At 51.0% G+C, this 16,479-nt stretch overlaps 5 protein-coding genes across 5 annotated transcripts; 4 read left to right on the forward strand and 1 right to left on the reverse strand.

Moving 5' to 3' along the window:
• Positions 1–271: 271 nt before the first annotated feature.
• Positions 272–2,951, forward strand: N7539_006440 (glycoside hydrolase family 55 protein; the record flags this gene model as incomplete). The annotated part of the gene is made up of 5 exons (XM_056936042.1): positions 272–575; positions 645–1,103; positions 1,165–2,350; positions 2,411–2,503; positions 2,570–2,951. The coding sequence occupies 5 exons, from the start codon at positions 272–274 to the stop codon at positions 2,949–2,951; spliced, it is 2,424 nt and encodes an 807-aa protein (XP_056788966.1).
• A 373-nt stretch (positions 2,952–3,324) lies between these two features.
• N7539_006441 (cyclase family protein) lies at positions 3,325–4,569 on the forward strand (the record flags this gene model as incomplete). The annotated part of the gene is made up of 4 exons (XM_056936043.1): positions 3,325–3,658; positions 3,773–3,850; positions 3,914–4,428; positions 4,522–4,569. 4 exons carry the CDS (start codon positions 3,325–3,327, stop codon positions 4,567–4,569), a joined length of 975 nt encoding a protein of 324 aa, XP_056788967.1.
• A 333-nt stretch (positions 4,570–4,902) lies between these two features.
• N7539_006442 (uncharacterized protein) lies at positions 4,903–9,535 on the forward strand (the record flags this gene model as incomplete). Its single annotated transcript, XM_056936044.1, has 3 exons — positions 4,903–4,971; positions 5,011–5,361; positions 5,420–9,535. 3 exons carry the CDS (start codon positions 4,903–4,905, stop codon positions 9,533–9,535), a joined length of 4,536 nt encoding a protein of 1,511 aa, XP_056788968.1.
• A 313-nt stretch (positions 9,536–9,848) lies between these two features.
• Positions 9,849–10,457, reverse strand: N7539_006443 (SCP2 sterol-binding domain-containing protein; the record flags this gene model as incomplete). Its single annotated transcript, XM_056936045.1, has 3 exons — positions 9,849–10,012; positions 10,113–10,322; positions 10,442–10,457. 3 exons carry the CDS (start codon positions 10,455–10,457, stop codon positions 9,849–9,851), a joined length of 390 nt encoding a protein of 129 aa, XP_056788969.1.
• A 2,347-nt stretch (positions 10,458–12,804) lies between these two features.
• On the forward strand, positions 12,805–16,333 carry N7539_006444 (DEAD/DEAH box helicase; the record flags this gene model as incomplete). The annotated part of the gene is made up of 3 exons (XM_056936046.1): positions 12,805–14,021; positions 14,090–14,849; positions 14,912–16,333. The coding sequence occupies 3 exons, from the start codon at positions 12,805–12,807 to the stop codon at positions 16,331–16,333; spliced, it is 3,399 nt and encodes a 1,132-aa protein (XP_056788970.1).
• Between the last annotated feature and the right edge of the window lie 146 nt (positions 16,334–16,479).

Here is a 16,479-nt window from a genome sequence, read left to right on the forward strand (position 1 = left end):
GACCTGTGGGGTAGCCTTTTTCCAACATAACTGATGTATCAGGAGTCAATTGTTGTCGAAGGTGCCTCGAATGAAGGCTGACCTCTTTTCTCCACATCGAAGAATTAACTTGAAAGTTGTACATGCCATGCAGACACGAAATGGGGTTCCCCGGGCACGTCGGCAGACCCAAAGCCGCGAGCAAACAGGAGCAGGACTATAAGATGAGTCGTAGGTCCTTTGCACAACTGGGAATGTTGCGCATCAAGTTTCTGCCTGTTCTGAAGCCAGGATGCGTTTCGTACAGTTGTTATCCGTCTTCTCAGCTGCGGTCTGTACCCAGGCCCAGATCCTGCATCTTCCACAGGTCGATGCCTTGGTCAAGGAGGCACTGAAGCCTTTCAAGGACTACACTCACTATCATGGCCCCAAAGATCAATCAGCTGCCAATCTGCATGGTGGCCTCAAAAAAGGCCACCAGACTGCTGATGCCGCGTACTGGCTAGCAGACATCGCTCACCAAGGCCGGGCGGCCTTCAACCCAGACCCTTCAGGGTACAAGGTCTTTCGAAACGTGAAAGACTATGGAGCGGTCGGTAAGTCTGCATGGACTCACTGGCAGAGTGGTCACCACGTATGACTGACCCAGATACCCCCGTAAATAGGTGACGGTGTGACCGATGACACGGCAGCCATCAACGCAGCCATCAGTGATGGAGGTCGATCTGGTCCTGCGAGTCGCGTGACCACCACAACAACTCCTGCCATTGTGTACTTCCCAGCTGGAACATACCTCATCTCCTCGTCAATCATCGACTATTACTTCACCCAACTGATCGGAAACCCCAACTCGCTCCCAGTCCTCAAGGCAACGCCCGGATTTGTGGGCCTGGGCCTGATTGATGGAGACCAATATCAAAGCGACGGTTCACAGGGATGGGGTTCTACCAATGTGTTCTTCCGACAAATTCGCAACTTCAAGCTTGATCTGACCTCCATTCCAGCGAGCTCTGCTGCAACTGGAATCCACTGGCCCACGGGACAGGCAACTAGTATCCAGAATGTTGAGATCGCGATGAGCTCCGCTGCTGGCACCCAGCATCAGGGTATTTTCATTGAGAATGGTAAGATCTTCTGGCTGCACAAATCTCTCACACACCTTGAGTTACTGACAAAAGCATGAAGGCTCTGGAGGTTTCATGACCGACGTCACGATAACTGGTGGATTATACGGCGCGAACGTAGGCAACCAGCAATTCACCATGCGGAACATGATCATCTCTGACGCCGTGACTGCCATTTCGCAAATCTGGGACTGGGGCTGGACTTACCAGGGCTTGAGAGTGACCAACTGCACAACAGCACTTTCAATGAACAATGGGGGTCCGGGAAATCAACTCGTTGGCTCAGTCAATGTCATCGACAGTACCATTGAAGACTGTCCTACCTTCGTTGACACCGCTTGGCAAAGTTCGACATTCTCTAACGGTAGTCTCATCCTCGAGAACATTGCGCTGACGAACGTCCCCGTGGCTGTGAAGGATACTAGTGGCACAGTTCTAGCGGGATCAGGTGGTAGCACCACCATCAGTGCTTGGGGTCAGGGCCACAAGTATACTCCAAATGGTCCAGCCAACTTCCAGGGCGCCATAAGCCCTGCTCCCCGTCCCAGTGGACTTCTCGCAAGTGGGTCAAATCGCTACTACACCAAGAGCAAGCCTCAGTACGCAAATTTGCCAAAATCATCTTTCATGAGCGTTCGCGCTCACGGAGCGACGGGTGACGGCACCACCGACGATACTTCAGCAATCCAATCCGCGGTCCACGCAGCAGCTTCCTCTGGTAAAGTCTTGTTCTTTGACCAAGGAACCTACAAAGTGACGGACACTATCTACGTCCCTGCCGGCTCGCGCATGGTTGGAGAAACTTACCCTGTCATCATGGCCACCGGAATCAAATTTGCGAGCATCACCACTCCTGTTCCAGTTATGCAGATTGGAAAGCCCGGCGAGTCTGGCTCAATTGAATGGTCTGACATGATCATTAGCACTCAAGGCTCTGCACCTGGAGCTGTCCTTGTTCAGTGGAACTTGGCCGCAGCGACTGGCTCTGGTATGTGGGACGTCCACGCCAGAATTGGGGGCTTCACTGGCTCCCAGCAGCAAGTTGCCCAGTGCCCTACTTCCGCGGCAGTGAGTGCTGGATGTGAGGTTGCGTACATGTCAATGCATATCACTAGCTGCGCAAGTGGCGCGTACTTGGAAAATGTGTGGCTTTGGACTGCTGATCACGATATCGATGATGCCGCCAACACTCAGATCTCCGTATACAGCGGTCGCGGTCTACTGATTGAGGGCAAGAACATCTGGCTGTAAGTCCTCATCCGGCTCAAAATCTGGGACAACCGTCTCGCTCACACAGACCCATTTAGCATCGGAACGAGCGTGGAACACCATGCTTTGTACCAGTATCAGTTCTCAGGCGCCGACTCGATTATGGCAGGATTTATGCAAACTGAGTCCCCGTAAGTGCATGACAGGACTATCAATTTCCATGTTTGTACACTCAAATTAACTGTCTGAATTTGCAGTTACTACCAACCCAAACCAGATGCAGCTCACAGCCCATATCCTACCAATCCCTCGTTGAACGACCCCACCTTCACCAACTGTCTTGGTGGTAACTGTGACGCCTTTGGACTTCGGGTGCTGAATACCCAGAACGTGAACATTTATGGAGCTGGATTTTACAGCTTCTTCAATCACTACAGCACCGCTTGCTCTACCTTCCCTGTTCCGGAAAATTGCCAGGGCGAGATCTTCAGCATTGAGGGGTCTACCACCAATTTGGTGGTCTATACTCTCAGTACCGTCGGTACAACCAACATGATTGTTGAAAACGGCAAGAGTCTTGCCGTTGTCTCAGACAACCTGGCAACTTTTCCTGCCACGATTGCGTACTTTACTCTGTAGGGGTACGCACCTTCAGTGAAGGAATCCGGGCCCGTCACACGCCGTGGGTACACCTTTCGTGTCCTATGTTTTAGCGGCTTCAGATTCAACATGTTACATGAGCTTGGTCTTCTTGTATTTACTTTGTGCACATTTCTTGAGAAATCTTTTGGATGTGGCAGCTGCTGCGGGGGATTGAATGGGGACGTGGAGCAGAGTGGGGGTCAGGGATTTTTAACGATGGGGTCGAGGCATCGGGCCAATATACCCCGAACTTTACACATTCAAGATGACAAACATGCAATTTACCATCAACTGATCTTCTTCCATCGTGGTGAACGTTTTCAGAATCCAGAGAGTAAAACTATCAGGCACTTGAGTAATCACTGAGCCCATGTCTCGAACCCCGAACGACGTGATTCTCTTCGACGCCCTCCCCCTCGACCCGGAGGGGCCCCGAGGTAACGCGTGGGGAAGATTCGGCCCAAACGATCAGCTTGGCACATTGAACTTGCTTACTCCAGAGGTCATTGTTGAAGCCGTGAAGGAGATCGAGACCGGCATTCGGATCTCGCTGGACTGGCCACTGAGTATGCCAAGCTATCCTAGCTTTGACCGTAGCCCTTTCAAGCACGAGCTCGTTCTGAGAAAGCCCAATTGCATCTACGACGACATTTTGGCATTTAACAGTCAAGGCTCGACGCAGTGGGATGGGTTCCGACATTATGGTAAGATAATATCCCTGTCACAACATTGGACTTTATGACTGCTTGAGTTGCGATTGATGGATTAACCACCTTGCGAAATCAATGCAAATCTGGCTGACATGAGAAGGGTTTTAGCAAATCAAAAGTTGCGCAAATTTTACAATGGACATACTTCGGAAGAGATTGAGGGCTCAAGTGTTATCGGCCTGCATGGTATCTTCCATTTTCTGCGCCCATCGAAACTAAAGAATTCTGATCCTAATGTTTGCTACATAGTTGTTGCTGAGCACGGCGGCATCAGTGGCCGCGGCGTCCTTCTCGACTATGCCGACTGGGCAGAAGCACACTCAATCTCCGTACCTGCCTTTGAATCTCGATCCATAACGCTGGACCATCTCAAACTTGTGATTCGTGACCACAACCTCGACTTACGCAAAGGTGACATCCTCTTCATCCGAAGTGGTTTCACAGCGGCATACAACCAGCTGAATGATGAGCAACGACGAGAGCTACCCAATCGGCCAACTCCTGACTTCATCGGCGTCGAAGCCACCGAGAGAATGGTCCAATGGCTCTGGGATCGTCAATTTGCCGCTGTCGCGGGTGATGCACCAAGCTTTGAGCGTGCTCCCATCCGTGGCAGTCATGCGGATCCTGATTTCAATCTGCATGAGTGGCTGCTCGCTGGTTGGGGCACGCCGATCGGGGAGCTGTTTGATCTGGAAAAGTTGTCGCGGCACTGTAAGGAGACTGGAAAATATAGCTTCTTTTTGTCGAGTATGCCGTTGAAGGTAAGTTATCCGATTCTGGTGGAAGATGCGGCTTCTTTTGGACGCAGTTACCACGTGCCTGAGCTAACACTGCACCCGTGATGCGACGTATAGGTCATTGGGGGTGTGGCTAGTCCACCGAACGCGTTTGCCATCTTTTAGGTTTCGACAATCCATGCTGGCAGCAGCAGCCGGGCAATTGCATCATGCGAATCCAATTTCGAAAGTTTTTGGAACGAGCGAAATTAGAGATGAGCTTAATTTATTTCCAGTTGGCGATGAACGCCGAGCTTACATTCCGAGCGCGAGTTCAATATCCAAAAATGCCCGTAAAGTGAAACGTCTAATCCAACTCTCGGGGGAATGATAGTCCGCCCAATTGCTCCAACTCAACCATCTGAGGGTCGGTGAGCATCCGACTGTGATAAAATCAAGTTCAACCTCTCGACCTGCGAAACTGCCAGATGACTCAAATGGATCCTGACGTGAGGTAGAATGTTTTATCAACTGCCCCTCCTCGCGAGCGACGAGCTTGGAGCTACCCCCGGCTGCCGTCAATTCTGGGTCTGTAACCCCGCCCTATAACAACACTCGTCCCTTGAGTTCATCAATTTTCGCACTGGGTCGACTGACATATTCAAACAGGACCATGAAAGCGCATGGTTTCCTCCATGTGTACTGCCATTCTTGGTGATCGCACCTGCAAGTCTGATTTGCCTCATTGCCTGTGGATATTTTCTCGATCCAATTCTTCGACGGTGGCAGCCAGAGTGGACTCGGCCATACTTGACTGAGCATGATGAGGGCAATGGTATTCTTCCAGAAGACACCAAGAGATCCCTGCGATGGACTCTCGTCCTGCTCGTATGCACGGGTATTGGCTTCGTTGCCAAGCTTGTACATTTGTACCCGCCATATCTTGATGTTCCTGGCTGTGTGCTTATCACGTCATGGGTGAGTTGCCATTCTTTATGTGCTAGGACATTCTTCAAGGTGACTGACCTCTTCTCAGGCTTTGACTGGGCTTGTTCTGGTACTCAAACGACCGAGATCTTGCCCTGTGATGCTGCTGGTTTATTTCATTGTGTGCTTGTTGGTGGAAACCATTTTATGCACCGACTCCATCGGTAAATCGAAGTTGTTGACGGTCTCACATTCTATCGCTGCTGTCGCTGCCTTGATGGCTTGCTTCACGATAATGTGGATGCCGTTTCGAAGACCTACGCTTGCTGCAATAGACATAAGTGGAGTTGGTCAAGCTCCAAGCAGTGATTTTCGCAGCCCAGAGGACAATTTACGTCTGTGGCAATTTCTCACCGTCTCCTGGATGGCGCCTTTGATGTCGCTCGGTCGTACAAGGCAGCTTAATGAGTCCGATGTGTGGTTCCTAGGGTTTGAATTCCAACACAGTCGGCTCCACGAAAAGTTTCGTCGAATGCGCGGGTCTGTCATTTCCCGGGTTCTGCGGGCCAATGGGCTCGATGTTTTGATCCTCTCAATCATTGCAATTGTGCAGATGCTTTGCACGTTCTCCACGCCGGTTCTTCTGCAGCAACTTTTACAGGCTATGCAGGATCCGAAACGACCGAGACGCGTGCCTCTCACTTATGCCGTCCTCGCTCTGGTCATTCGGCTAGTGGCGGCGCAGTCACAGGTACTGAACTTGTGGTACGGCAGACGATGCTATGAGCGATCCAGAGGCGAAATGATGATGATGGTATACGAGAAAGCATTGTCCCGGAAGAACATCCTTGGCACGCACGAGGAGGACGACGAATCAAAAACTAGCAGCGAACCCCCAGTCAATGAAGAGCCCGGATCAGATGATGCAGGCTCGGCAACGACAAAGGGCTGGGGTTCTTGGAGGAGTCTCTTCTTTGCTCGACGGATATCACAGCTCAAGAGACCCAAGGAAGCTGCCACACTCGGAAAAATCTTTAATCTGCTTCGAGGCGATGTCTATGATGTGGCCCAGCGATTCTGGGAGATTGACGTGCTCATTGACAAACCTTTAGGTTTGGTCATTGCCGTTGTCCTCGTATGGACATTATTCGGACCATCGTGCTTTCTTGGTATCTTGACCATTCTGGCAGCCCAGTCTTTGAATGCCATCATTGCGAAGTTCCTTTTCGAAAGAGAACGGCTGACCAGGGCTTCTACTGATGCGAGATTGCAAATCACCTCACAATTTGTGGAGGCTATCCGACATCTCCGATGGTACGGATGGCAAGAGTATTGGCTTCGGATGGTTATGGACGCTCGTCAGCACGAGCTGAACAGACGGGTAATCACCAAACTGTGTACGACGTCAATCAACATCATCAACGCTTTCTCAAGCGGAGTATTCCCTGTTGTCGCATTATACGCATACACGAAGCTAGCGGGCTATGACCTCCGCATTGATATAATATTCCCCGCTTTGCAACTGTTTACCATGCTCGAAACACGCTTGCGTGAAATTCCGAATCTGATAACCTCATTATTGAATGCCTCAATTGCACTCGGTCGGATTGAAGACTTTATGGTGGAACCGGACAAAGCTGATGGATCTGCTGATCGCCCTTCCAGTGAGATTGCTATCTCACTCGATTCCTGCTCGCTCTCATGGCCCGGCAAGTTGTCGCCGGTTCTCAGAAACGTCACAATCACAATCTCCAAGGGTCTCACTGTCGTGAGTGGGAAGGTTGGATCGGGCAAAACAGCTTTTCTTCAAGGCCTGCTGGGAGAACTTGACATTCTCACTGGTTCCTGTAACCTGCCCAACGAGATCATAGGTTATTGCGCACAAACACCATGGTTACAAAGCATGAGCATCCGTGACAATATTCTCTTTTCTGCTCCTTACGACGAACACCGCTACAAGCGAACCATCGAAGCTTGTGCGCTGCTGCCAGACTTGTCCCGATTCAAACATGGCGATTTGACCTTCATCGGTGAGAATGGCGTTGGACTTTCTGGTGGGCAAAAGGCGAGGGTGGCCCTTGCGCGAGCCGTCTATAGTTCCTCTCGCTTGCTCTTGCTTGATGATCCCCTGTCGGCACTCGATCATCACACTGCTGAATTTGTTGTGCGCAAGTGTCTCTCTGGGCCATTAATGAGGGATCGCACTATAGTGCTGGTTACTCACCGCACTGCATTGGTCTACAATATTGCCGACCAAATCATAAGTATCGAGGATGGGTGCGCTACAGTCTACGACAAGGCCAGTTTGCCCAAGTACACACTCACAAGCCATCCGATTGGCAATGGTGCCAGCTCTGACGAGGTTGGTCCTGAGATCGAAGAAGTCAACGCAGCGGAAGAAGCTGCAGCAATCCCTGATAAGTTTTTCGAGGAAGAGCATCGTGCTGAATGGGGGGTTCAAGCTCGCGTCTACTGGAGTTACATCAAAGCGGGCAAGTACCGCTGGTGGGCCCTACTTGTGTTTGTCCTGGCGGCCTACAGACTTATGGCTGTGGGCCTATCATGGTTCCTGAAGGAATGGGGTGAGGCGTACGGGGACGTCTCGATGTCTGCACAAATTGTAAGAACATTTTGGTCGCAGGCTGCGCTTCTTGCCAATTCGATGCTGTCATTTGGTGTGGATGGCGCACATGTCGCATCTCATTATCCCACCAACCAACTGCCGTTGCCCTCCGAGGACGTTCGCCCATGGTTGTGGACCTTTTTCGTCATCGTGTGTCTTCAAGCAACCGCACTTTTACTATCTCAGCTATTGATGCTGGTCATTGTCTACTGTGCAGGAAAGACTCTGTTCCGCCGCGTGATGGACCGAGTCAGTAATGCATCTTTCCGCTTCTTCGATGTGACCCCTGTGGGCCGTCTCATGAATCGCCTGACCTCAGATATCAGCGTGGTGGACGGCAATATTAGCGCACAGTTCCAGGATATCGCGTTCAATGCAATGACGTGGAGTTCTTCCATCTTCGTGATCGCCACCGCGACTCCCACATTTCTTGTCTTTTCGTTGCTTCTTACTATTGCTTTTGTCATGATCTTTTTACAGTTCCTACCGACCTCGCAAAGCCTCCGTCGACTGGAGATGGTGTCATTGACACCACTCTTGTCCAATTTCGGCGAGCTATTACATGGACTGACTACTGTGCGCGCATTCCGTGCCGAAGAACGGTTTCAGAATCGAGTAATCTCCGTGGTTGACAAGTTCCAAAGCATGGATCACTTCTATTGGTCTCTCCAGGCTTGGTTAATGTACCGGTTCGAGAGCCTCTCTGCCCTGTCAACCTTCTGTCTAACCGTTCTGGCGCTTTACACCGATACCACGCCTGGCTTGGTGGCTTTCGTGCTCATTGCGGCCAACAACTTTGTGGACTCCACTCACGGACTCTGCAAGCAATATGGTCAATTGCAGATGGACTTTGTGTCCGTTGAGCGAATTGATGAACTCCTTCATATTGAGGAAGAGCCCAAAGGGACCATTCATCCACCGGCAGCGTGGCCAATGTACGGCAGCGATGTGGTTTTTGACAAGGTGACTTTGCGATATGCCTCTCATTTGGATCCCGCCCTCCAGGACGTCTCTCTGCGGATTCCTGGCGGTTCGACCACTGCTGTCATTGGCCGAACGGGAAGTGGCAAGTCAACGCTGGCCGTGTCTCTTCTCAGCGTCGTCCGACCTGAGGCCGGGCGTATTCTGATAGACGGGCTAGATATTGCCAATGTGGACACCCAAGCTCTCCGCACGCGAGTCACTTTTGTCGCACAAGACCCCGTTCTTTTCCCAGGCACCATTCGACTCAACTTGGACCCCACTGAGGAGTTCTCCGACCATGAATGCGCCGAAATTTTGAAACGTCTCTGTGACCGTCATGGGTGGAGTCTTGACACACACGTCGAATCTGGAGGGAAGAATCTCAGTCAGGGCCAACGCCAACTGATCGCTCTTACCCGCGCTGTCTTACGACGCAGTCCGCTTGTCATCTTTGACGAGGCCACTGCTTCTATCGATCAAGAAACATCTCTTGAACTCCAGCAGATAGTAAGGGAGGAGCTGCATTTGTCGACTGTGATCACGATCGCCCATCGCGTGGAAGCTGTGAAGAATGCAGATTACTTCGTGGAGCTGGACCAAGGGAAAGTCTTGCGACGGGGGGCCGTGGCTGACATGTAATCAACGAGCGGAGGAGCCATTGACGCGTGCCACCTAGGAGCCAACCCTCATGAAGCATATGGAAAAGCATGTGATTTGATTATGCTGACGGACTCATAGCAAAAACGGAAGCGATTGTGTCAATCCCGGTACTGTCATGGATGCGGTTTGCTGTTTCACATCAGACCGTTGGAGATTATCTTACAATTTGATATGACTCGCATCGCAAGATAGAGCACGTGCACAATGACTGTGTATAGAATTTGGGAGGCAGGGGTGTTTGCGATGTTTTATATACTTCAGTGTTTATGAATGAACCGGGTATCTAATGTATTTACAGCTTGGCCTTGCCCTGGGCCTTCTTCAGAATAGGCTCCATCTTGGTAGCCTTCATGATGTTACCCTTGATCTTGAGCTTGCCGCCCATGAACAAACGCTGAGCATTGGCCTTGCCTGTCACCAGGGACTCGAAATCCTTGTCGGACAGAGTGAGAGTGACTGGACAGAGTAAAAACAAAAAAAGAGAAGAGTTAGTCAGTGTGTAGGGATATACCCTTCGGATGGGTGGTGCGAGCTTTCAGGAAATCAGCTTGCTTACCATCAGCCTTGCCGCCAGCGGGGGCGGCGCCTTGGCCCACCTCGCCCTTATTCTTCAGGTCAAGGTACCAGCTGGCCTCCTCGCCCTTTTCGTTCTTGAGGTTGAATGTGACGATCGCCTTGGCCTTGTTGACGGCATCCTTGCGCTCGGCGGCGTCGGACTGCAGCGCCTCATTGATCGCGTCAAAAGCCGCGGAGGCAGGGAAGGAGTCTAAGAGGAAATTCCACGTGCTGGTTAGTTTACTGTTGAAACAATCCGAACATCCGTCATGTGCGACCGGGAGATGTCAACCATGCAGGCTGGGCCTGCGCTGGAAGATGACCACGTACCTTTCTTCAGAGGCATGGTGCTTGTTTGTAGAGTGAGAGGTATAGGATTGAGGGAGATGTAAGAGGAAAATCCGTGGGTCGGTCAGGCGGAATTCCGGGGGATGGTGATTTATATGACGAAAGGTCGCTAGAAGCCCGGGCGATCGTCACTCGCGGAGCCGCTGCCAAACATGTGAATGTGAACCCTCGACTGACAAGCATACTGGTGAGTTTGGTCCCCAGTCAGCCCGCGCCGGACCGAGGCCCCTCGTGAACGGATCGGGGGTGACTTTATGTACTACTCTGTATCACTTCATTTGTTTGGCAGTCGAGAATAATGCTGATTGCTGAGTGGTACAAATGAGTTCCACTTGGTACTGCACTGGGCCGGTAGTGTTATTTAAATCCTCACAGTGGCATGAACCTCGTAAATCTCAACCACCAAGAATCAAGATTGTCCTTCGCCCACTCTCGCTGCCTGTCTTGTGTTCTCCAGATTTCTCTTGTCGGGTCATCCGCTCCACACCTCGACCTGTGCCGCTGCCACCAATGATGCGAGCTTCCCCACACGGAATCCAGCATACCAGGTAGTAGTAGTTAGCGAGGTGCTGTCTTACTTCTTGACTAGTTACATCAATAGGTAAGGTACTTTGGTATTATCATGTGACCTAGATGCCGCTTTTCTGTCAAGTCAACATACATACTGAGGGCCTCTTCACAAAACAAAGCATCGCCTCTGTGGATTCGAGCATCATAAGTGCTTTGTATGCCCGACGTTGATCACTAGGGGGGCCACCAACGGCACATCCCCAGTCTCTCTCAACTGCCTGGAGTGAAGTCTGAACGGTGTAGGAGAGTGACCTACACCAGTTCGGAGTGATCTACGTGTATATTCATAGCTCGTAGTACCCGGTCGGGGGCCCGAAGATACATAATCCTTAGGGGATGCACCAACAGGTTGGAGGTGTCCCTCGCCTTGAGAAGTCGTTGCTTGAGGTTTTATGAGACCAGGCTTCTACGAGGCTTCTTGAAGTCAAGTCTAGGAGCTCTTATGGGCTGAAATGAAAATACCTTGGGTAGAATAAGTACTTTAGTAGTTTGGTACAAAGTATTGTTATCTACCTAGTACCTTACAGTACCTTTACCTTACTAACTTGGGAAATTCGCTACAACACGCCCGTGGACGCGTTCTATCAGCACGTGATGATAAGACACTACGTTAGGAACTTTAGAGAGCGGCCAAGATCCTAGAAAGGAAAAGCATTTATAAATCAGATCGTGAGCATCCAAGAATTATTTTCCGATGTTTTGAGCACAGTGAAGAGCAACCAAGCATTGCAATATATATGAGCAATCACACCAGTCCAGTCACGAGTAGCGACGCGGCTCTAGCACTCTGCTAGAGTGCTATGGCGCCATAGTATCGATGCTTGGCGGATGAGAAGCGATCAAAATGACGTCGCTGATCAGACTGTCGGCCTGTGGCTATGAATGGACTCGAAGGATGTTCGTTTTCGTCATATCGAACTTCATAGCATCGATATTTGAGAGATCGAAGAGTCAATATCCTAGAATAGGGTGCTAGGCTTGGTATTTAGGTGGTTGTTGCTTGTTCTCAAAATTTTCTCTAAGTGTTCATTCCCGTCCTATCTCCACTCTCCCCGCGACTGCGCAGCTGCACGGAACTGAACACAACGACCTCACTCACCCCACGCTCCAGTGGTCTCTGATAATTCATTTACCGAGGTGTGTATCTCTCACATCTCACCAAATTGGCATGCGTAATTCGATCGCTTGATATACGATCGTTTAGCGCAGATCAAACATTGGTACACACAGGCAGCATGCTTGCTTTTTTTCTGTCGCCGTGTGTTTTTCGCGCCGGTGCTCCTGCTCCGTTTGCTACCTCTGACTTTGAGATGAGTTTAGACTGAACGCAAACTGGCACATTCCTCCTCTTTAAATAGCTCCTTCCAGCCGCGCCGGCGCTTCTGGGAAGTCAACCACAAGCCTTCGTCCGCAACCTCGCACTCCGCAACCCCATACAGTGCTCTCTTTGCGCAGCCTCTCGTCCATTATTGAAATCACTCACCCTGCGTCACCGATCGATCTTGTCCCCCAAAATTTATCGATTCTTATGGACATTCACACATGACGTGAATGCTCGGACAAGAGTCTCTCGCTGATCAAAGACTGAACGGAGTGGCCATTTGCGTCCATCATCTTCGTCTCACGTGCCCAGGCCTTCGATCAAACAACATATCTTACGTGGCCCTCGGTCAATCGCGAATTACCGTCTACATCATTTCCCAGATTGACCACAAGTATATCTGCGCAAAGTCCCTGAAGCACAACCCGGTCGACGTACCTCCCCTCTTGCAACAATGGCGGTCTCGAAGGAAGCCGAACTGAACAATTTGGTGGAAGATCAGGAGACCTTTCAATTCCTTCTCGATGACCTGCGCGAGAACAATCCGAGTGATACGAAGGGAATCGCCGAGATGCACGCTACGATCAAGAGGATCGAAGCACAAATTGCACAGCTTCTAGGCACAGCCCCAAACGGCAACTCAACGGTCAACTCTGTGAATCCGAGCAACCTTCCAAATGGCAATATGGCTCAGTCATCTACTGGGCCAGCTACTTTTAAACAGGGAGCCTCTGTTCCAGCTACGCACGCAGATCCTACATTGACGCCTTACCATCCGTCTACAGCCCCTTCTCCATTTGTTAATCGCGCTTCAAATGTGGCAGCACCGTCACTTCACACTGGCTCTGAGGAATCTCGTAAGCGTCAGCGCCAGGGCTCTTCTGAGTCCCCAGTTCAACAGCAGTCATCCAAGAGGGTAGCTATTGACCGTCTCAAATCTCGATACGAGAAACTAGAGGCGGATCTGGAGCGTGAGCTGAACCGGGCCCGGCACGAATACGAAGAGTCAAAAGAGGCCGATGCTGTCCAAACAAGAGCAATGGCTGAAGGGATCTCGGTTGCTCAAGTCTTGGAGAAGCTGGAAAAGGAGCAAGAGGAAGAGGAGGAAGCTATTCGCGCTCAATTCCGTACGGCAATGGATGAGCAAGTAGCGCGTATGATTCATGCAGAAGACCTGGCCGCCGAAAGCGACGAAGAGCGTCGCGTCAGTCCGTCCTCACAATTCAGACTTCCCGACAGAACGCTTCCTCACCATCAGCGGCCTCCAACAAGTCCGTCTCTTTTCTCATCTAGGCACTCTGGCCCGTATGCCGTGCCAACGCAATTCGACTACAACCCTGAACCTCCCGGCTCGTATCCATACGACGATGATGATTTGCAAGAGATTCCCAGGGAATACTTTGATTCGCGATCTCCTGACTCGCGTGGATACAACCCTTTTGGCTTCAATTCTTCTCGTCTCAATCCACCAGGCAGATATTCGAACGGAAACAGCTCTGCCTCTCTAGAGCCGCGCTTTGGGCCTCCACGGTACAGCCCAATCTTTAATTCTCTAGGCGGCCGGAATCTGCCTTGGATGCAAGGTGAAATTCCAGCGCACTCTCCAATTATGGAAGCAGTAGACCTGCTGCGTGATAATCCTCTGGGACTGGAGGATGAGGATGATTTAGAGTCAGTTTCAGCTCCCACGTGCTTTGAGGATCGGTATGTGAAGGATACTAATCTGTCTTGTTGTGCAGACGCTACGAGGAGCAGAACTTCCCACAAGACATCAAGAACCTGATTACTGGTATCAAAGATATTCGTGAGGCTACGAAAGTGGAAAAGGACGAGACACCAGCAGGTCTCAAAGTGACTCTAATGAAACATCAGAAGATCGGTGTGTCGTGGATGAAAGCCAAGGAGGAAAGTAATCACAAAGGAGGTATTCTTGCGGACGACATGGGCCTTGGAAAAACTATACAAGCAATTGCTCTCATGGTCGCAAGGCCTCCGCCCGAATCAGAACGGCAGCCTACTCTGATTGTGGCCCCCAAGGCACTGATGGATCAGTGGCGGCGAGAAATTCATAGACATATCATGCCTGGGAAAAATCAGCTGTCTGTATTCATCTACCATGGCACCAATCGCGCCGGGTGGAACAAGCTGAAGACTTATGACGTGGTCATCACAACCTTTGGCACGCTGACCGCTAGCTACAAGTTTATCATCAAGGCGGAGAAAATGGAGCAAGAAGGGAAGGATAGCAGTCTGATTCGCGATACGCGCAACATGTCGGTCTTTTTCACGCCCTCCACCAAGTTCCATCGTGTCATTGTGGATGAGGCACAGAACATCAAGAATCCAGCTGCGAAGTCGGCCAGGGCATGTTGTCGGCTCAATGCTACATACAGATGGTGCCTAACTGGAACGCCGATGATGAATCGACTTGAAGACTTCCAATCTTTGTTGTCTTTCCTTCGGATCAGACCCTACAACAACAAGGAAAAATTCAGACGCGTCAGTCACATCGACCCCGAATCCCACACAACAAGTACTCCCCACTGACTGTCAAACCACAGGACTTCCGAGTTGTCAAGAGCGGCTTCGTGCCAGAGCATGTGATGCAGCAGCTGCGGATTCTCGTCAAATCTGTTTGCTTCCGACGGACCAAGACCTCCAAGATTGACGGCGAACCGATACTTCAACTGCCTCCCAAGGTCATTGAAAAGGTTCATGTGGTGTTCGACGAAAAGGAGCGAGAATTCTACGATGCTCTGAGCTCGAAGTCTCAGAAGCACGTAGAGCGCCTGTTGAACGCTGGTACTCTTGGCATGAAGTACAGTACGATTCTGGTCCTCCTGTTGCGCTTGAGACAAGCGTGCTGCCATACGCAATTATTGCAGGAGCACGCGACCGAAATCCCTGCTATGGAAGGCAGAGACATGATTGCTAACGCTAAGGCGTTGAGCCCGACGGTGGTCGAACGAATCAAAGGTAACGAAGGCGGGGAGGACGATGGCACTTGTCCGATTTGCATGGACATTGTTGAGAACGCGGTGATTTACATTCCTTGCGGTCACTCAGTTTGCAACGAATGTTTCGCCCGCATCTCTGACCCGCAAATGCTCGCCCGTAACGATGACACCGCTGGCATGATCAAGTGCCAGAATTGTCGTGGACCGGTTGATCCTTTGAAAATCACCGATGGGGAATCGTTCAAGAAGGTGTACTCCCCGTCGGAAGCGACCGAGTCCGAGACCACCGACAAGGCCGAGGAAGAATCGGAGGAATCCGACTTGGAACATTCGGAATCGGATACCGATAGTGACAGCTCCTCTGGCAAGCCAAAGAAGAAGTCTCTTGCCGAGCTTCGCAAGAAAGGTCAGAAGAACAAGCGGGCCAAGCGTCGTTATCTCCGTCGGCTTGAAAAGTCATGGGAACCGAGTGCCAAGATCCTCAAAGCTCTCGAGATCCTAGAGGAGAATGAGGCCAGAGGCAAGGGCGAGAAGACGATTGTTTTCAGTCAATTCACATCGCTCCTTGATCTGCTCGAAGTTCCCCTAAACCGAAAGGGTCAGAAGTATTGCCGTTTCGATGGCAGTATGAACATCACCCAGCGAAACGAGGCCGTAGCAACATTTACCGATGATCCTGAGGTCAGAATCATGCTGGTCTCCCTCAAGGCCGGTAACGCCGGACTAAACCTCGTGGCTGCCTCTCATGTGATCATTTTCGACCCTTTCTGGAACCCCTATGTCGAGGATCAGGCCATCGACCGCGCCCACCGTATCGGTCAGGTCAGGGATGTCTTCGTTCATCGTCTCCTGATTGAGAACACAGTGGAAGATCGAATCATCGACTTGCAGGAAAAGAAGCGAGAGCTCATCAGTGGGGCTCTTGACGAGGGGGGCTCGATGAACGTCTCGCGTTTGGACGTGAAGGAGCTGGCTTATCTATTTGTAAGTGCACTTGCTTTCCTGGCGAAGCCCTTCGACCCCTGACACGCTGCTAATCACTTTCTGACATACAGGGAGTTCACACTTAGAATGGCGGTCACTTGCTCGGGGGGAGTCTAACGCAATTACGGCATGCGATGATCAATCTAGACATCACTCGATTTGGGCCTTTTCTTCTTCTTGTTTTGACA

This window comes from Penicillium diatomitis (assembly GCF_028827545.1).
Source record: "Penicillium diatomitis strain IBT 30728 chromosome Unknown utg000008l_segment0_segment0, whole genome shotgun sequence".
Classification (NCBI taxonomy): Eukaryota; Fungi; Ascomycota; class Eurotiomycetes; order Eurotiales; family Aspergillaceae; genus Penicillium; species Penicillium diatomitis.